General features: G+C 43.0%; 1 protein-coding gene across 4 annotated transcripts in view; it reads left to right on the top strand.

Moving 5' to 3' along the window:
- atp10a (ATPase phospholipid transporting 10A) overlaps positions 1–18,142 on the top strand; it is a 369,418-nt gene that overhangs the window by 324,364 nt on the left and 26,912 nt on the right. For all 4 annotated transcript variants that reach the window (XM_087988354.1, XM_087988355.1, XM_043692276.2 and 1 more), the window contains 3 exons: positions 4,430–4,533; positions 11,907–12,033; positions 17,101–17,285. In XM_087988354.1, coding sequence (XP_087844480.1) covers positions 4,430–4,533; positions 11,907–12,033; positions 17,101–17,285 — 416 coding nt within the window. The remainder of the gene's footprint in view (positions 1–4,429; positions 4,534–11,906; positions 12,034–17,100; positions 17,286–18,142) is intronic.

Below are 18,142 nucleotides of genomic sequence, written 5' to 3'. Positions count from 1 at the left end.
TTTCGACCAGGCTGATCTGTGCCTTCACATTAGTTTAACAAAAAGTGTATTTGTCGTGGCTATAGAAGAACTATTAATTCTATCTGCAAAGCAAGTGCATGATGTAACACCCTGGTGGGCAAACTGCATGCACGGGACAGCCTGCTTTAGAAAACTGCATTTGCTATGATTTGTGAACTCACAGCAACTCGATTGTGACAGTGAGGCTCCAAAAGTCTTGCGGCTTTGCTCAATATAAATATTAATGGCAAACATTCCCCTCGGGAAGTGAAACAAGGATCTGGTAGAAATTTCATCTGCATAAGACCCCTGGTTGCTAGAGAAAGCCTGTGTAGAGTTGTGATGACACCCTGAGGATTTTGGAAGAAACTCTGGAGATATTCACTGTATTAACCTGAGCAGCAGTTAGACCTGCAGGCACATCTTTGTTCAAAATTCAATATTGTGGCTTCACAAGTTGTGTTGCATGTACATGTTAATGAGGTTTGACAACAGTAAGCCGAAGAATCCTTAAACAAATCTCTGAGAGAGAAAGGAATGATGTGAGGCCACAGCCTTCGGTCCTGATACTCATGCAGTGTGTGCAAGTTTGTTCGGAATCCCGTTTTCATTAGCTGTCCTCGTTAATCACTTTGTTGTTCTGCTAGGAAATCAATATCAATGTTGTGGTGAGCAAACAGGTTGTAAGAAATTAAATCTCCAGTCTGGTGCCTTGGAATCGTGATTGATAGCATTTTAAGAGCGTCCCCGCACAATTAACGTGACTCTACATTATCATTCCTTCCACTACCTTTGATCATCACTCGCCAGAAAACCATGTTTAATATTATACCGAGGTGACTTAAAGCATTTCTCCAATCTTGCCGGTGCCCACAAGAACAGCTGCAGCCCATGAGCTCTACCTTTCTCACTTCAGATTTACAGTTTAACATCAAACCGCGTCGGGCTGATAGAATTAGAACACCTTGCACAATAGAGGGAGGCCATTTGGCCCATCCGTTTACCTTGTTTATTCCCAGAATTTTACATTATATTGCTAAATAAGTACACGTCTGAGGAAACCCACACAGACACAGGGAGAATGTGCAAAGTACACAGAGACAATCGCCCAAGGCTGGGATAGACCCGAGTTCCCTGGTGCACTAAGACAACAATGCTGACCACTGAGCCACTGTGCCATGTTTAGGTCTTGGGTTGAAATCCTTTGGGTTTTTTTTCTCTTTTGGACCTAAACATGAAAATAATGACTTTTCTGATAAGTAAATTACTTTCATTTACAGTGCAATACAGAGAGCGTGGGATGTGATAGCAATAATGAAAGGGGATATGTGTAGTCAATTAATTCAACCTTGCATGTCGCCTTAATTCCGAGCACCTCGATTGGATTTCTGCTTGACCTCCTCTGTATATGTTTTGAAATTTGTTTTTATTTTGTGACTAACCCGTTGTAGTATTTATCTTGGCAGTGCATGTAGCCTGGGATGTTTGACTATGGTACGGTACATTAGTTATAAGCTGTTCTGAGGTGAAGCAGAAAGGATAGAGCCAGCTTTAAACTGAAAGTTGGGGGCAGGGCAAAGGATCAAACGTGGTTGCCCTGGGCCAGGCCAGTTGACGCATCTGGCAGCGTCTGTGTTCTGTAATTTGTGGTTAACCACAGCCTCATTCAATTTGATAACAAACCACCCCATTATCCAATCACGGTGTAGTTTTGGTGCCCGTGTGCTGTTCGTGCACAATATTGTGTATGGCAAGCAGTCAAAGGTGATGTGGTGTGCTCTCTCAGGTTCTCTGGGCAGAATTCAATGTCCCTACACCACCCCCCCCCACCCAAAAAAACAGGTGCTTGTTTAATTTGTGGGGGCACTGTGAACTCCCTGTCTCCATATAGAGTCAGACAGATATACAGCACGGAAACAGACCCTTCGGTCCAACTCCTCCATGCCGACCAGATATCCCAACCTAATCTAGTCCCACCTGCCAGCACCCGGCCCATGTCCCTCCAAACCCTTCCTATTCATATACCCAGCCAAATGCCTTTTAAATGTTGCAATTGTACTAGCCTCCACACTTTCTCTCTTTGGAGGATCAGTGGAGACTTGATTGGTCGAATGGCCTGCTTCCACACTGCCTGGATGCTACGCATGTTATTTAATGTTCATAATACTGCTTCAATTGGATAACGTATCATCAATAACTGCTTCAGATACTGCAGCCACAACTAGTTCATCACTGATATTCAAGGACCAGGTTCCAATTTGTTTCTCTGCATGAAAAAGTTGCCCCTTAGGTATCCTTTATATCTTACTCCTCTCACCCTAAACCTATGCCCTCTAGTTCTGGACTCTGTGACCACAGGGAAAAGACCTTATCTACTTATCCTATCCATGCCCCTCATGATTTTGTAAACCTCTCTAAGGTCACCCCTCAGCCTCCGACACTCCAGGGAAAACAGCCCCAGCCTATTCGCTGCTGATATTCACCCAGAGGCAGTGGGGGAGACTTCACACAGGAAGACTGAGAAGCTTACTCTATCCAGTTTGCTTGTGAGGTTCCAAGACTGGTTAAGGTAGCCAACATCCATACGGGATGGAGAGGGGTGTGGCATCTTCTGAAAGCTGTCCCCACCCTGTCATCTGACCAGCATCCCCACTTGCACTCCCTACTCACTTTGCAATCACACCGTGTTCCCCATCCCACTCTCACTCTCCATTGGCCTGATTCCCTCCTCCTGAGTGGCATGGTGGCTCAGTGGTTATCACTGCTGCCTCACAGCATCCGGGACCTGGGTTCTGTTCCACCCTCGGGCGACAGTGTGTGTGTGTGTGTGGGGTTCACACATTCTCCCTGTGTCTGTGTGGGTTTCCACTGTGTGCTCCAGTTTCCTCCCACAGTCCAAAGATGTGCCGGTTAGGTGGATTGGCCATGCTAAATTGCCCAAAGTGTCCAGGGATGTGCAGGTGAGGTGGATTAGCCATGGAGAATGCAGGGTTACAGGGATGGGGTGGATCTGGTGGGATGCTCTCTAGAGCGATTCTATGAGTACATTACGATCAGCTGTCACTGCTCCTGGCAGCACCAGTGCCAATGGAGAGATTCCAGTGTCTGGTTAACTGGGAGCACTCAGAATAATGGAAGTGTGAGGATTTCAGGTACTGGTGTCCTTATTCCAAGGGAGGAGAACCAGTATTGGCCGTTTGAGTGTCTAATTATTATTAGCAGGTCTGTATCTCAAACATCAAATTCCACCCATACTTGTGATTCCACGAATTACGACCTGCCACATTTTGTTAACTGATTTCCACAGTCTGCCATTCGCTTCACAAAGTACTTCTCAACTTTCTTAAGTTTTCCATGAAGTTGTTATATTTGCATTAATGACTCATTAAAACCCAGAGTGAAGTCTGCTCACTAACAGTGTGTGTATCCTTTTCATGATATGACATGTTCATGACTGCCAATCAACTCCATGATCCACAGATTCATCCAAAATCTGCACCCATCTGTAAACGCTGTGTAATGTATGTGAAAGGCATATTCAAATGCACATTGTGCTTAAAGCTTAGAAGTTCTCCCTACCTTTTGGTGCAATCCAGATGAAGCATGTTCTCATGTAATTTAAACTTTATCATAAAAGTCATACTGTAATATTAGTGTAATACCTCGAGTAAGCAACACTGAAACCAAATTTTAAAAAGAGGCGTATAGACGACATTTAAACGTAACTTGCTACTAGGGCACAGTCCCAATGGCAGCATTTGCTCCTGAAATGCCATTGGAGTTTCACTTGTCAGACCCGAAATCTCTTCCAGCCTTGCATTAAACAGTAAAAATTATTTGTGTTTTTAAACAATGCGAACAAGCTGGTGTGTTGCAGAGACACCTAGTGTGGCCTTTCTTCAGGTAGTACCGCTGTGAAATATTGGCACAACTGCCTGAATTAGAAATGATGAGTAAGCATCACTGCTTTGTGTGGATCTGCACACCTTGTCACGAGTTTAAATAACGTCCTTTCATCCAGTGAGATCTGCACATTCTCACCCGGGATTGCTCGTTCTGGGGAAATGGCCCTCGGGTGAGAACACAGGACAAAGTGACAGTGACAAACACTCTGTCCTAGGCATGTATTTCTTACGGAGCAGTCTCATGTTTTGACTGTTACAAACTGCCTGAGGCCTGGCCCTACTGTGATCCTGTTCCAGCTGGAAACACCAGCTGCTTTACTGGATTTTGGTGGCTGCAGAGAGTAGGGCAAGGGACTTGACAAAAAGTTGTGTGTCTTGGGACATGTGAAATAATTATGTTAAAATTATTTGCCCTGAGTTTTCCGAATATCCAATTATTTTTCTAATGTTTTGAGTTTTGCTGCAGCATCTTTCCCTGCGAATTAAACTGACTTTTTCTTTCTTTCTTTCTTTCCAATCTTAAGAGATTAGCACAGGCAAACGCACAAGGAAAATCCGAAACAAAACACAGAATTATCTAAACCAGTACGCCACAGATGGGCTCCGGACATTGTGCATTGCGAAGCGGGTGTGTATTTATTGATAAGCTTTAAGGCCCTGATTAAATGTTATGCTTTATTCTGTGATATGTTAATATGGTCATCACAGCTGTAGCTTTCTCTTGTTGTCTGTATTGAGGCCTTAGGAACCACTGCTCCTTCATCAGGTCAAATAAACCTGTTGGACTGTAACCTGGTTTCATGTGACTTCTGACTCACCGAAATGTAATTGAGCAATTCTGCGATATGTTAAATACAACAGTGGGGGAAATGAGAATGTATAGCAGGAAATACATTCATTCATTTGGGGGGGGCGCGGCACAGTGGCTCAGTGGTTAGCACTGCTGCCTCACAGTGCTAGGGACCTGGCTTCGACTCTAGCCTCAGGCAACTATCTCTGTGGAGTTTGCATATTCTCCCTGTGTCTGTGTGGATTTCCTCTGGGTGCACTGGTTTCCTCCCACAGTCCAAAGATGCTGAATAGTCCAAAGATGCTGAATAGTCCATAGTGTTAGGTGCATAAATCAAAGGGAAATGGGTCTGGGTGGGTTACATTTCAGAGGGTTGGTGTGGACTTGTTGGGCCGAAGGGCCTGTTTCCACACTGTAGGAAATCTAATCTAATCTAAATGAAAATAGACCGTATTCCCATCACAGACCTTCTGTAGTTCCCCCCTTTCATATAGACTACCTTTGTGTTTAATCTGTAGAGTAGCCCTCTGTTTACGAACTTCCAAATATCTAGATGTGCTTGAGTAAACTGGCAAGATACCTACCCATCTGCCATCTCCACTATTCAGCCCTGTCCTGCTGTCTTCAGGAAAACAGTTGCTGTTCTACTGTCCCATAACAGTGGAACTACCAAATCCCATGAAGTATTTAATATAACAATCCTGCTGTCAGCAACAGCCCTGCAGTAGGAACAATTTGATACTGTTGCCTTGAAGGCATCAAATTCCTCTTTGAATAGTCACCCATAAGACCATACGGGGTAGGAGCAGCAGTAGGCCATTCAGCCCATCGAGTCTGCACCACTATTCAGTGAGATCATGGCTGACCTGGTAATCCCCAACTTTGCTGTGCTGCCTTTTCCCATAACTCCTAATTGCCACTGGTTAAAAATCTGTGTGTTTCACTTTCGAATATATTTAACACCCCAACCTTGACAGCTCACCGTGATAAACAATTCCACAGATTAATAACCCTTGGAGAGAAGAAATTCCACTTCATCTCTCTCTTAATCGTTGGACCCCTTGTATTGAGATTATACCCTTGAATCCTAGGCTCTCCCAGAATGGAAAATAACATTTTAGCATTTAGCCTGCCTAAAAATCTTACATGTCTCAATAACTCAGAGTCGTAAAGTTGTACAGCACCGAAAGACCCTTCAGTCCAACTGCTGACTATATATCCCAAATAAATTAATCCCGTTTGCCATCATTTGGCCTATATCCCTCCAAACCCTTCCTATTCATGTACCCATCTAGATGTCTTTTAAAATGTTGTAATTGTACCAGCCTCCTCCACTTTCTCCGCCAACTCATTCCATACACCCATCACTCTCTGCATGAAAAAATTGCTCCTCAGGTCCATTTAAATCTTTCTTCTTTCACTTTAAACCTATGCCCTCTAGTTTTGAACTCCCCTACCCTGGGGAAAAGACCATGGCTATTCACCCTATCCATGCCCCCTCATGACTTTATAAACTTCTTTAAATCACCCCTCAGCCTCCAATGTTCCAGGGAAAATAGTCCCAGCCTATTCAGTCTCTCCTTATATTCAAACCCTGCCACCTTGGGAACATCCTTAAAAATCTTTTTCCGCACCCTCTCATTCTTCTAAATTTCAACAAGTACATGTCCCATCTACTCGACCTCCTCATAAGACAATCCTTCTGTATCTGATATCAGCCGGGTGATCCATCTCTGCACTGCTTCCAAGGCCAGTATATCTTTCCTTTGATAAGGGGCCCAACACTCTTCACAATAAGTGTCTGATTTGACCTTGCATAGTTTTAGCTACCCCCCGCTGCCATCCCCCACCCCGCCTAATTTTACACTCCATTCTCTTTTAAATAAAGGCCAACATTCCATTTTCCTTCCCTTTCACTCTCCATTGCCGGTCTTCAGTGTGATTGGCTACCAGCAGTTGATTGGCGAGTCTTATTTGTTACAGTCAGGCCCACTATTTCTGGTGCATCCCTGGGTGTGTAGAGCAGACCGTCACTCTCTCTGGTTGGCCGAGTTTTAGTCAATAAAGTTGTTTTTACAGCCCTCGCATACCACTCATGTGGGACTGATGATTACACTGTAGCTACTCCAGTTAAACAACATGAGGCTTTTTTTTATCAAATTGCTTCGTTGTTTAAACAAGATGGAATCAGAACGAGAGAAGCTTTTGCAACTCCCATTATATAATAGGGCCAACGATCAATACTGTGCTGTATTTATCACCAGGCCCTTTCAAGAGCTTTGTAAAGGAGTTACTCAGCTCAGCCCTACCACTGCTGAAGCAGATTTTACTTAAGGTGTACTCTAATCAATTTTGTTCTTCAAGAAGCTTCTTCATTTTAGACCTTGAGATCTATGCTCTGTACAATCAATTGCGGGATGACATGGTGGCTCAGTGGTTAGTACTGTTGCCTCACACCTCCAGGGACCTGGGATCGATTCTACCCTCTGGCAACTGTCTGTGTGGAATTTGCATGTTCTCCCCACATTGGCTGTCTCTGGATGATCTGGTTTCCTCCCACAGTCCAAGGATTTGCAGGTTAGGTGCTAAATTACCCATAGTGCTTAGGGATGTGTGGGTTAGGTAAGTTAGTCATGGAAAATGCAGGGTTGTAGGATAGTGAGGTGGGTCTGAGTGGAATACTCTTTGGAGGATCAGTGTGGATTTGATGGGCTGAATGGGCTGCTTCCACACTGTAGGGATTCTATGAACTAGAGGCCGGCAGCCCAGCTTGTGGGCAGAAGCTGTAAATTTAGGCGCGGGGGTAATTTTATAATCAGGTGGCAAAAAAGAATTTTTCTCATGAAGCAACCTTGGAGTTATTTGGTTGGATTTTTTTTAGTGTCCAGTTTTGCTCAGTAGCAAATTAAAGAAGAAAGCAAAGACTCTTAAGCAATTTAAACAACTGGAGAATAGCCACATTCTGAGGTAAACAAAACATGAATGAGAAAGATGAAATTAAGAAAGGGTGTTCAAATGAGGGACAAACTGGGTGAGTAAGGGATATTCATTTGATCTTTTTCCAAGTTTAATTGGTAGCTTCACTTTTTCCATCTCTGGAATCTGTTCTAGAAACGCGTCCAAACTCTTCAGGAGAAAAGATTTTTCAAAGATATTTTGTTTGGAAACCTGGCTCGAGAGCGGCTCAGGTTCCAGAGTATTTCTGTCATGGAAAATTCCTTTTGCATACGGTTGTATGTTGCTGTCCAGAATAAATCTACAGGAATGAATAGGTTGCTTTGCTCCCCATGGTATTGACTTATAAGGGAACGTCCCTAAAAACTAACCCTGGTGAATAGCAACCTCACCACACACACTGTTGGGGGGGGGGGGTGGAGGTGGTCAGGAAGATACCTTTCTGAAGGGTAACTAAGAATAATGCTGGCCTTGCTAATGATGCATACATCCTAGATTTAATTTGTAATAATTGTTAAATAAACCAACATATTGACAGGTTGGAATGACCTGTAAATGGCAGTATGTAAACTACCTTGCTAACAATGATATTGGATGGTTTTCTTTTTCAACAAACCTAAGGCACAGATGTAAATCAGATCTAGAGACCAGGAAATAAAACAGTGGAACAAAAAAATGCACAAAATCAAAATTGTGCTGGACAGTCTGTAAGGAGAGAGAAACAGGTGGACCTTGGGGATATCATTTCAAAATATACAACATAAGTTGACCTGAAGGAAGACATTTCTGCCAAAGTAATGTATCAAATTGTAGGGCCTGTGATCTGGCAGTAGTTGAGTTTGTTTTTGTTTGCTTATTGGGTCCTGTCTACACAAACAAAATGCAGCTTCCATAACCAAATTCCCTCTCCCTCCAGACTCTGCCAACAGCTCTGTGCTGCATCTCTGCCACAGGGACTGCAGCAGTTCCAGAAGGCAGCTCACCACCACCTCCTTCAGGGTAATTAGGGTAAGGCAATAAGTACTGGTCTTGGCAGCGATGCCCACTTTGCAAGTTTGAGTAAAAATAATTCTGAGTTTGTTCCTGAAATAACTCCACAGAGTTATCCCATCGCTATTTAACCCTTTATTAACATGTGGAGAGTGCTTGACACCAATCTGGCTTCCTCAGAGCCAGCTCTCAGAATGCACAGGACCCCTGACATTCCTGTTTATTTTATTCTCTTCTTAGATTCCTGTTTATATCTGTCAACCAGGGCTCCCTGATTGAACCACATTAACAGCCCCAATCAGGGAACTCATGTTCAATGTGTTCCACCTGGCTGACCTCATTACAATCACTTCCAAGTGCAGTCACTGTTTTATTGCAGGAAGTATGGCAGACAGTTTGGACACAGCATTGTCCCTCAGGGTAGAGATACAGTTCCTATTGTCCCACCAGACTATGAGGCTGCTATATCTCAGCGAGAGGGAGAAACAATTGGTAATGAGTTTAACCTGAAGGTCACCATGCCTCAGACAGAGGGCAAGGTGGAGAAGGCTGGATCTTCATGGTGACCTCAGCTGGTGCAGGATCTGAGCCCATGCAAACCAACCAACTGACAAACCAACCAACCATCCACCCAGTTGAGCTAACTGACCCACCTCTGATGGTAAATAAATCTGTTTTCTGATTATTAGTTGACAGATAAATTTTGGCCGGGACAAGAGGCAAGCTCCTCAGGTCTTCAGCAAACGCGAAGTGTGAGAGCAAGTAAAATTACATCTGTGCATTGCCTTTCATGAATGCAGGTTTTTCCAGCCAATGGACTGCTTTTTAAGGTGTGGTCATTTGTAATCTTGGAAATTTGTGCATAGCAAGTTCCCCACAAACAGCAATGTGATAGCAATCAGTTGTGACCATATTGTCGAGGAATGTCATAACAGAAACTCAATGGTTAGCACTGCTGCCTCCCAGTGCTAGGGACTAGGGTTCAATTCCACCCTCAGGTGCCTGTCGGTGTAGAATTTGCACATTCTCTTGTTGTCTGTGTGGGTGTGCTCCGGGTGCTCTGGTTTCCTCCTCCGGTGCAGGTTAGGTGGATTGGCCATGGGAAATTGCCCAAAGTGTGCAGTCAGCGAATGGGTGGGATAGGTGGTTATCCATTAGAAATGCTGGATTATAGGGCAGGGGATAAAAGCAAATTACTGTGGATGCTGGAATCTGAAACCAAAAGAGAAAATGCTGGAAAATCTCAGCAGGTCTGGCAGCATCTGTATGGAGAGAAAAGAGCTGACGTTTCGAGTCTAACTGACCCTTTGTCAAAGACCCTTTGAAACTGCCACTAAAAGTGTGTTAATTCCAATTTCCTGTACCTGTCCAATATCCTTGAATGTTATAATATTAAAGTACAATATTGAATATTGAATATTTTTCAAATATTTGGATAAGTACTTCAAATCTGTAGAGAGAAAAGCAAAGTTAAAGTTTCAGTTCCAGTGACCCTTCATGATGACCTTCTGAACCTGAGGCAACAATGCCAATAACTGAGAAGAGACAAAAAAAACTGCAGATGCTGGCATCCAAAGTAGACAAGCAGGAGGCTAGAAGTATACAGCAAGCCAGGCAGCATCAGGAGGTGGAGAAGTCAATGTTTCAGGTGTAACCCTTCCTCAGGACTGGGTGTGGGGGTAGGGGGAGCTGCAGATAAAGGCAGGGTGGGGGTGCTTGGGTGGGGAGAGGCGCGGAATAGTGGGGTAGTGATGGGCAAACATAGGTGAGGGGTATAGCCTGGTTGGTCGATGGGAGGAATGAATCCAGTTGGGAGCTGGAAGGAAGGGTTGGTAAGTGGAATGAAAGAGTGGAGGCGAGTCTGGGAAGGGAGTCGGGGAACGGGTGGGAAGGTTATTTTGAAATTGGAGAAGGTTAAACCAGTTGATATCTCCAACTGAAGCGACAACCTCTGGCTCTCATCAAAAGGAAGATATCGTCAGGTTGCTTACAGGAGCTAATCTTGCACTCCTCCAACATCACACCATCAGCAACATGAAGTTCCCTCAATGTCCTGTCATTGCAGATACACAATCCCCTATCCGAAAAGCTCCGAAATCCGAATTTTTTTTTTTGTGGAGTGTGCAGCGTCATTTTGGCATACAAATAGATGGCCCAACTCCACAACCACTCGAACCACGGTGTGGCCCAGCACTGCTAGGTGCCAGTTGTGTCCCAGCGCTCGTACTAGTCACATGTGAATGAGCTGTTCGGTAATAGATTTCTTATTTCACTGTGAAAATGTCATTTATTCCGAAGTCCAAAAAAATCAGAATTCCGAAAAACAACTGGCGGCAAGGATTTCGGATAAAGGATTGTGTACCTGTATTAGGAGTGTACTTATCCCGAACAATAAAGACCACACTGCTCTCAATCTATGTTGCTAGAAGTCCATGCAAAAGGTGTTGAAAAAAACTGAAGAAGACTTAGATCAATATTTCAGGAGAGTGATTACAAAATAAGATTTTGGGGCCAAAAACAGATCAACTGATTTTCTTGTGGCCTGTATCTTTTCCACTGTTCCTTTGTTAATGTTCACATAGACCCTGTTCCCTCTCTCTGACCATTCATTGAAATTATAATTTAAAGTCTGATTTGAGCCTTTCTGTGGATTTTTACCTTTGCAGGATGAACATGTAGTGAGCTCCATACTTATAACAGTGCCTTTACTCTTATTTAATTGAAGTGTTTTACATCTGATTCTTTTGGATTTTGTTACATGCTGACCAGTTGTGTTATTTTGCAGTTTCAGCTGTGATCATATTCATGAGCACTCAACCTGGAAGAATCATAGAATCCCTAGTGTGGAAGCAGGCCATTCAGCCCATCACGTCCACACCAACCCTCCAAAGAGCATCCCACGCAAACCACCCCCCTATGTTATCATCATAACCCTACATTTCCCTTCACAAACCCACCTAGAATGCACATCCTTGGACACTATGAAGCAAGTTAGCATGGCCAGTCCATCTGACCTGCACATCTTTGGATTGTGGGAGGAAACCAGAGTGCCTGGAGGAAACCCACGCAGACACGGGGAGAATGTGCAAACTCCACACAGACATCGCCCGAGGGTGGAATCGAACCTGGGTGCCTGATGCTGTGAGGCAGCAGTGCTAACTACTGAGCCACTGTGCTGCCCCTTGTTTTAGAAATAAGTCAAACAATTTTGAAACATCCTTAGCTTTTTTTTGCCTGAACTTCTGAAACTGTTGTCCTCATTTCAGGTCCTGCGGAAAGAAGAATATGCACAGTGGCTGGAAAATCATTTGGAGGCAGAGTCTGCGGTTGAAAATAGGGAAGAGCTGTTGTTTGAGTCAGCAGTCCACCTGGAGACTGACCTTCAGCTGTTAGGTATGGGCTGAACCTTGGTTGGTATCAAAGGCCTTTGAGAAGCACATCTGCGCTGTGATATATTGGGTCTTCAAAACAAGCAGTTGGCAAAAGCCACCACATGTTAATCTTTGAAGTTCTGTATCTCGGGAGAAACTACAAAATATGGGGCTTTTCCACCACGTTGGCTATCATTAATAGAGCTTCAGAGTAAAGGATAACCTCTAGGAAATAAATTGCATCAATTAAGTGACAGCAGATGTTTGCACAGCACACAAGAAATGCATTGTTAGGAGTGCAGCTAGACCATCTGTTTTGTTGCCTTGCAGCCAGCTGTGTTAACCCTGTACTTGCAACGCTTGAGCAATGCTGACAAGGTGAAAGTCCTGTGGAATGGGTCTCTCACACTTCCCAGTATGAGTTTACCCATTTGTACTTATGTATATCTTTTAATAGAATTCAGTGCAGCGTTATCACTGGATTTTCAATTAGGTGTAGAGACTCTGACATTTTGGCCCTATTTTTCAATAATCTCCAAAGTTAAGTGGGGAATGTAACGTCATATTGTTGGATTCAGCTGAAAATGTTTGCAGGAGAGGTGTTAGCGCAGCAAAAGGGAGTCATTCCAGCACAGAATGACTTAATTCACCTCCTGAATTCTGACATGATGCTGGCTACATGTATCCACTTGTGACATTGTGTTTATGGAAATAGTGTTTACAAAATATATGTTAAGTTTAAAGTGTACTTGTTGTCCAGAGGTTGAATGGTGAGGGTATTATTTTTTTCACTGAATTGTTATGGTCCAGAAGGTGGCCATTTGGCTTGTGGTATGAACATCAATTCTCTGAACACTTTAACTTATTACCAATCCCCTGCCTTTTCCCTGGAACCCTGCACATTAATTCCTTTGAAATCTAACTCCCTCTTGAATGCCTCAGTTGAACCAGTCTCCAACATATTTCCTGGCAGTGTATTCCATTCCACAGCCACTCGCTGTATGAAAAAGATTTTTCACACCTCACATTTGCTTCTTCTGCAAAACAGTTCAAAACTGTGCTCTCAGGTTCTTGATCCTTTCACGAGTGGGAACAGTTTCTCCATTGCTACCCATCCAGATCCCTAGTGATTTTGAAAATGTTTATGTCATCACTCTTTAGCATTCTCTCAAAAAAGAATTCAAAGTTTCTCTAATCTTTTTCATAATTGAAGAGTGTCATCCCATGAGCTATTCTCTTAAAACTCTTCTGCACTCTCTCTAATGTGTTCACATCCTTCCTATAACCTGGTACCCAGATTGTCCACAATACTGCCACTGAGGTTTAATCAACATCTTGTATCTCTAGGAGAAAATTACTGCATATGCCAGGATCTGAGCTGAAAACAAAAAATATTGGAGATCACATCAGGTCAGGCAGCATCCATGGAGAGAGAGCAAGCTAGTGTTTCGAGTCCAGATGACTCTTCCTCAGAGCTGGCAAGGTGTGGAGGAATCAGCATTTATGCAATAGTTAGGGGAACTGGAGTACTGTGGGAGAAAGGATGTTGATTGAGTGATTGGAATGTGATAATGGCAGAACAATGGCATGTCTAACTGCTAATTTGGAAAGAACAGATAGTCCCTTTGGAGTAGGGGGTGGGGAGAGAGGATATAGTGACAGAGAATGCAATAAACAAAGCCAAATGAAAGGGAAGGAATGGGAGTGGGTTCACAATCTGAAGGTGCTGAATTCAATATTAAGTCCATCTGCTGCCCCCTCCATACTTTACCTCAGCTCAGTGAAGAGTCACGTAGCCTCGAAACGTTAGCTTATTCTCTGCATGGATGCTGCCTGGCCCGCTGTGATTTCCAGCATTTTTTGTCATCTTGTATAAGTTCATCATAGCCTGTTTGCTCTTGAACATATGCACCTGTTAATGAAGTCTAGAATATTGTACATTTTATAGTAGCTGCCTATCTGTCTTGCAAGCTTTAATGATGGTTTAATGACATATACGGGCCTGGTCAGGCGAGTTGCAGAGAGGATGTTTTATCCATTAGGGCAGACTAGAACCGGACTCAGTCTCAGGATATGGGGTCGACCATTTAGGAAAGATATGAGGACATAGTCCTTCATTCAAGAAGGAGTGAACCTGTGAAATGCTCTACCATAAAAAGCTGTAGGGACCAAGTCACAGAATATACTCAAGGAAGAGTTTGATAAATGTTTAGATATTAAAGGGTATGGTGGGGTTGGGGGTTTGGGGGTGTGTGGGTGGGAGCAGGAGCACGGCATTGCGATAGAGGATAAGCCATGATCATATTAAATGGTGGAGCAGACTTGAAGGGCCAAATAACCTGGTCTCCTTCCTGTTTTCTTTATTTCTACACCCAGGTCTCTCTCCTGGCGTACAACCTTTTGGAATAGTACCTGTTTGTTATTCTGTCTCTCTGTGTTCTTTGTATCAAAGTATGTCAATTCACACTTCTCCACATTGACCCACATCCGTCACCTGTCTGCCCGTCCACCAACAACTCAGCATCCGTTTGGAGTTCCACACTGTCCTCCTCAGTTGACAATTCGCCCAAGTTTAGTATTTTCTGCAAACTTTGAAACTGTGCTCTATGCACCAAGATTTAGATCATTTATATACATCAGGAAAAGCATGGGTCTCATTGCCAATCTCTGAGGAACTCCATGATGCAAAACTTCCTCCAGCATAAAACTATCCATTAGCCATCACTTTGCTTCCTATCACGCAGCTAATTTTACATCCACACTGCAACTCTGTCTCGTATTTCACGGCCTTTAATTTTCATCATAAGTCTATTGAGTGGAGCTGTATTTAAGCCTTTTAGCAGTCCACATCAATAGCATTACCCTGGTTAACCCTCACGGTTATCACTTCAAGAAATTCGGCAAGTTAGTTAGTTTGTTATGGACCAGACCAGACACCCTCAAAATATTTTAAGAAGGTAGCCTAGACCCAAGCTTTTTCTTATTTTAAAGGCAGATGTAATGTGCTGTGTTTCAGATACAATGCAACTGGTCAAACTACTCGACATTAAGCAATAGTTAATATACAACAGAAGAAAGAAGAACTTAGAATAACAATTCTATTGGAAAACTTAACAGAATAATAAATACAGTAACAATTACTAATTAACTATTCCAATATTGTAACATCCCATAAACACCTCTTGGCAAAAAGGCAAACTCAAAATCTGATTTTCTTGCATGCAATCCAGCAGCAGGGAGAGAAAAAACTAAATCAAGTGAAAACTCGGAGAATAGCTGCCCTTCTGAGACTCCAACAGCAACAGATGCTGAATCTCAAATCTAAAAAAAAATAAAAATTGGAAATTCTGGTATGTGAGAGTTCCCCACAACCATTCAAGCTGCTTCTATTGTTATAACTTAAAGAAAACCTCCAAGGCCTCATAAGCTGTTTACTGATAGACAGCTCAGCACCCCTCTCTTTAAAAAAAGGACAAAATAACCTCTTAAAGTCACATCACCCTCACAAGTTAAACATGATTTTACCTTAACAAATTCATGCTGACTCTTTCAAATCAATGCAGTTTATTTCCATGTGACTATTAATTCTATCCTAGAGAGTTTCCCCTCCCATCAAAGTTAAACTGGTCTGTAACTGCTTTGCCTACCTATGCAACCTCTTTCAACAAGAACATTGGAGGGATTGTAACAAGGTCAGCCAAGTGGGCCTCATAGAGCGAGTTCTGTGATTGGACCAGATTAACAGCCCAATCAGGGAGCCCTGGCTGACAGGTATAAACAGGAGTGTCAGAGGGTTCTGTTCACTGAGAGCTGGCTCTGAGGGAGCCGGATCAGTGTCAAGGACTCTCCATGTATAAATAAAGGGAACTTGGTGTCAGGATACCATCCTCTGTGGAGTTATTTGGTGAACATGCATCGCAAAGTTTGCACGCACGTATAGCGAGCAATTAGGAAAATAAGTAGTCTGTTAGCCATTATGATAAAGGAGTTGGAGTGTAAGCGTTTAGAAGAGTAGTGTGCTGCACGCCAGCTCAATGGGTGGCACGGTGGCTCAGTGGTTAGCACTGCTGCCTCACAGCACCAGGGACCCAGATTCGATTCTGTCTGTATGGAGTTTGCACATTCTCCCCATGGCTGAGTGGGTTTCATCCTGGTGCTCAGGCTTCCCCTCACAATCCAAAGATATGCAGGTCAGGTGAATTGGCTTTGCTGAATTGCCCATGGTGTTAGGCGCATTAATCAGAGGGAAATGTGTCTGGGTGGGTTACTCTTCGGAGGGTCGGTGTGGACTGTTGGGCCAAATGGACTGTTTCCCGCTGTATGGAATCTAATCTAATCTGTCGGGAATCTGCAATTGTATGGAGCCTTGCAAGACCCACATAATATGTACTGTTTGATCAGCTTACCTCAGAGTTGCCCATAAATGGACTGCAACAAAGGTTAACTACATTGATTCATGGGTCGAGAGGTTGATCATATGAGGAAAGATTGAGTAGACTCGGCCTTTATTTAGAAGACTTAGAGGTAATCTCATGGAAATATTGCTGTAATCCTTAAAGGATTTAATCGAGTCAATGCTCGGATCTCAGAGGGGTAACAATCTCAGAATAAGAAGTCAGGGTTCAAATTATGAGATTTGTTTCGTGCATCTTTGGAATTCTCACCCTCAAAGGGCTGTCAATATAATAATGCAGGGATTGATAGATTCTTAGATACCCCAGGAGTTGAAGGAAATTAGGGATAGCAAAGGAAGCTAAAGGTGAAGTGTGATTGTATTGAATGGCAAGGCAAGCAGGAAGGGCCAAATGGCCTACTGCTGTTTATCTTTCTTGTGCTTTTATGTTGGGAAAATAGTGACATCCCTGTGGTCTTCCATATACTGTCATGATCCCCAGTGGCGACAGCTTGGGAAAAACAGAGAATAAATGTTTCAAGTCCAGTGACCCTTCTTCAAAACAGAATTGACCCTTAGTCATGTTTGGACGGTTTATGGATCATTTTTGATAATTACAGTATTAAGTCTAAATCATTCTACCTCAAAGATATTGTAAGTTTTCTCTCGCTGTATCATACTCCATTATTTTTCTAGGTGCAACTGGTATTGAAGACCGTTTGCAGGATGGTGTTCCTGAAACGATCTCAAATCTACGAAAAGCTGCTTTACAGATATGGGTTCTGACTGGAGATAAACAGGAAACTGCGATCAATATTGCTTACGCCTGCAAGCTCCTTGGTCATGATGAGGAGATTCTTACCTTGAATGCTGAGTCGCAGGTGAGCACAATTTCAGCTGCAAAATCTGTTGTCGGCTTTCTGGACAGCTTTTATGCAGCCAGCACGACTCTCATAACCTTAAAAGCCATACAAGCAAGTGAAAGCAAATATCACATGCATTTATTGCAAACACTCCAGTTCAGCAGCATTCTAATTTATATCTTTAACCAACTCTTTTCGAGAACGATCCTAACATTTTCACCATAACAGGAAAAAAGGATTAATGGAAGAGGTAGCTGTGAATTTTGGAAACCTGACTGATTTTCATCGATCCTATTAATTCTGGATTACAGGCTCAGAACCTGCAGGGTGTCAGTTTAGTGAGTGTTGTAAAGTGAAGGCTGCCTGAATGTTGGGGAGGTTTCTTTTGCTGTTAGTAAGTATGATTCCTGCCTTGCAATTATTTAATTTTGAGGTGAAGATCTTTGTAGCAGAAGGTGCAAGTTTATTGAGGAAGCAGCATTTGGATCAGTATTTGATGGGATCAAATTGCCAGTAAACTCTTCATGCGATGCTTGGTGCTCAGTAATCCATTTGCAAGATTTAAGGTCTGTGGTTTCGATGAAGATGTGTACAGATCTGTTGTATAAACAGAAAATCAAAATGCATCTTTTGTTTTGAATGAGCGTCAATTACCTGCTTATAATAGGGAGGACCCTATCTGTCAGCCTGTGGATACTCAAAGGTCAAAGACAAGACCCAATGCATGTAAACCTGAAATTGTCGCGCAACAATTAAGAGTTCTAATCTGATTCAAAATCGCAACTCCCATTGATTTTATGTAGATAATAGGAGAGTGAACAATTAGGGTATTGTTGTAAGTTCCAGCAGAAGTAATCTTCATGTGCGGGGCCTAA

The sequence above is a fragment of the Chiloscyllium plagiosum genome, unplaced genomic scaffold, assembly GCF_037043375.1.
Source record: "Chiloscyllium plagiosum isolate Xiang-an unplaced genomic scaffold, Cpla_swu_hap1 HiC_scaffold_6, whole genome shotgun sequence".
In the NCBI taxonomy this organism is placed as follows: Eukaryota; Metazoa; Chordata; class Chondrichthyes; order Orectolobiformes; family Hemiscylliidae; genus Chiloscyllium; species Chiloscyllium plagiosum.
The sequence above is the reverse complement of the archived record's forward strand: the minus strand, read 5'-3'. Positions and strand labels throughout refer to the sequence as shown.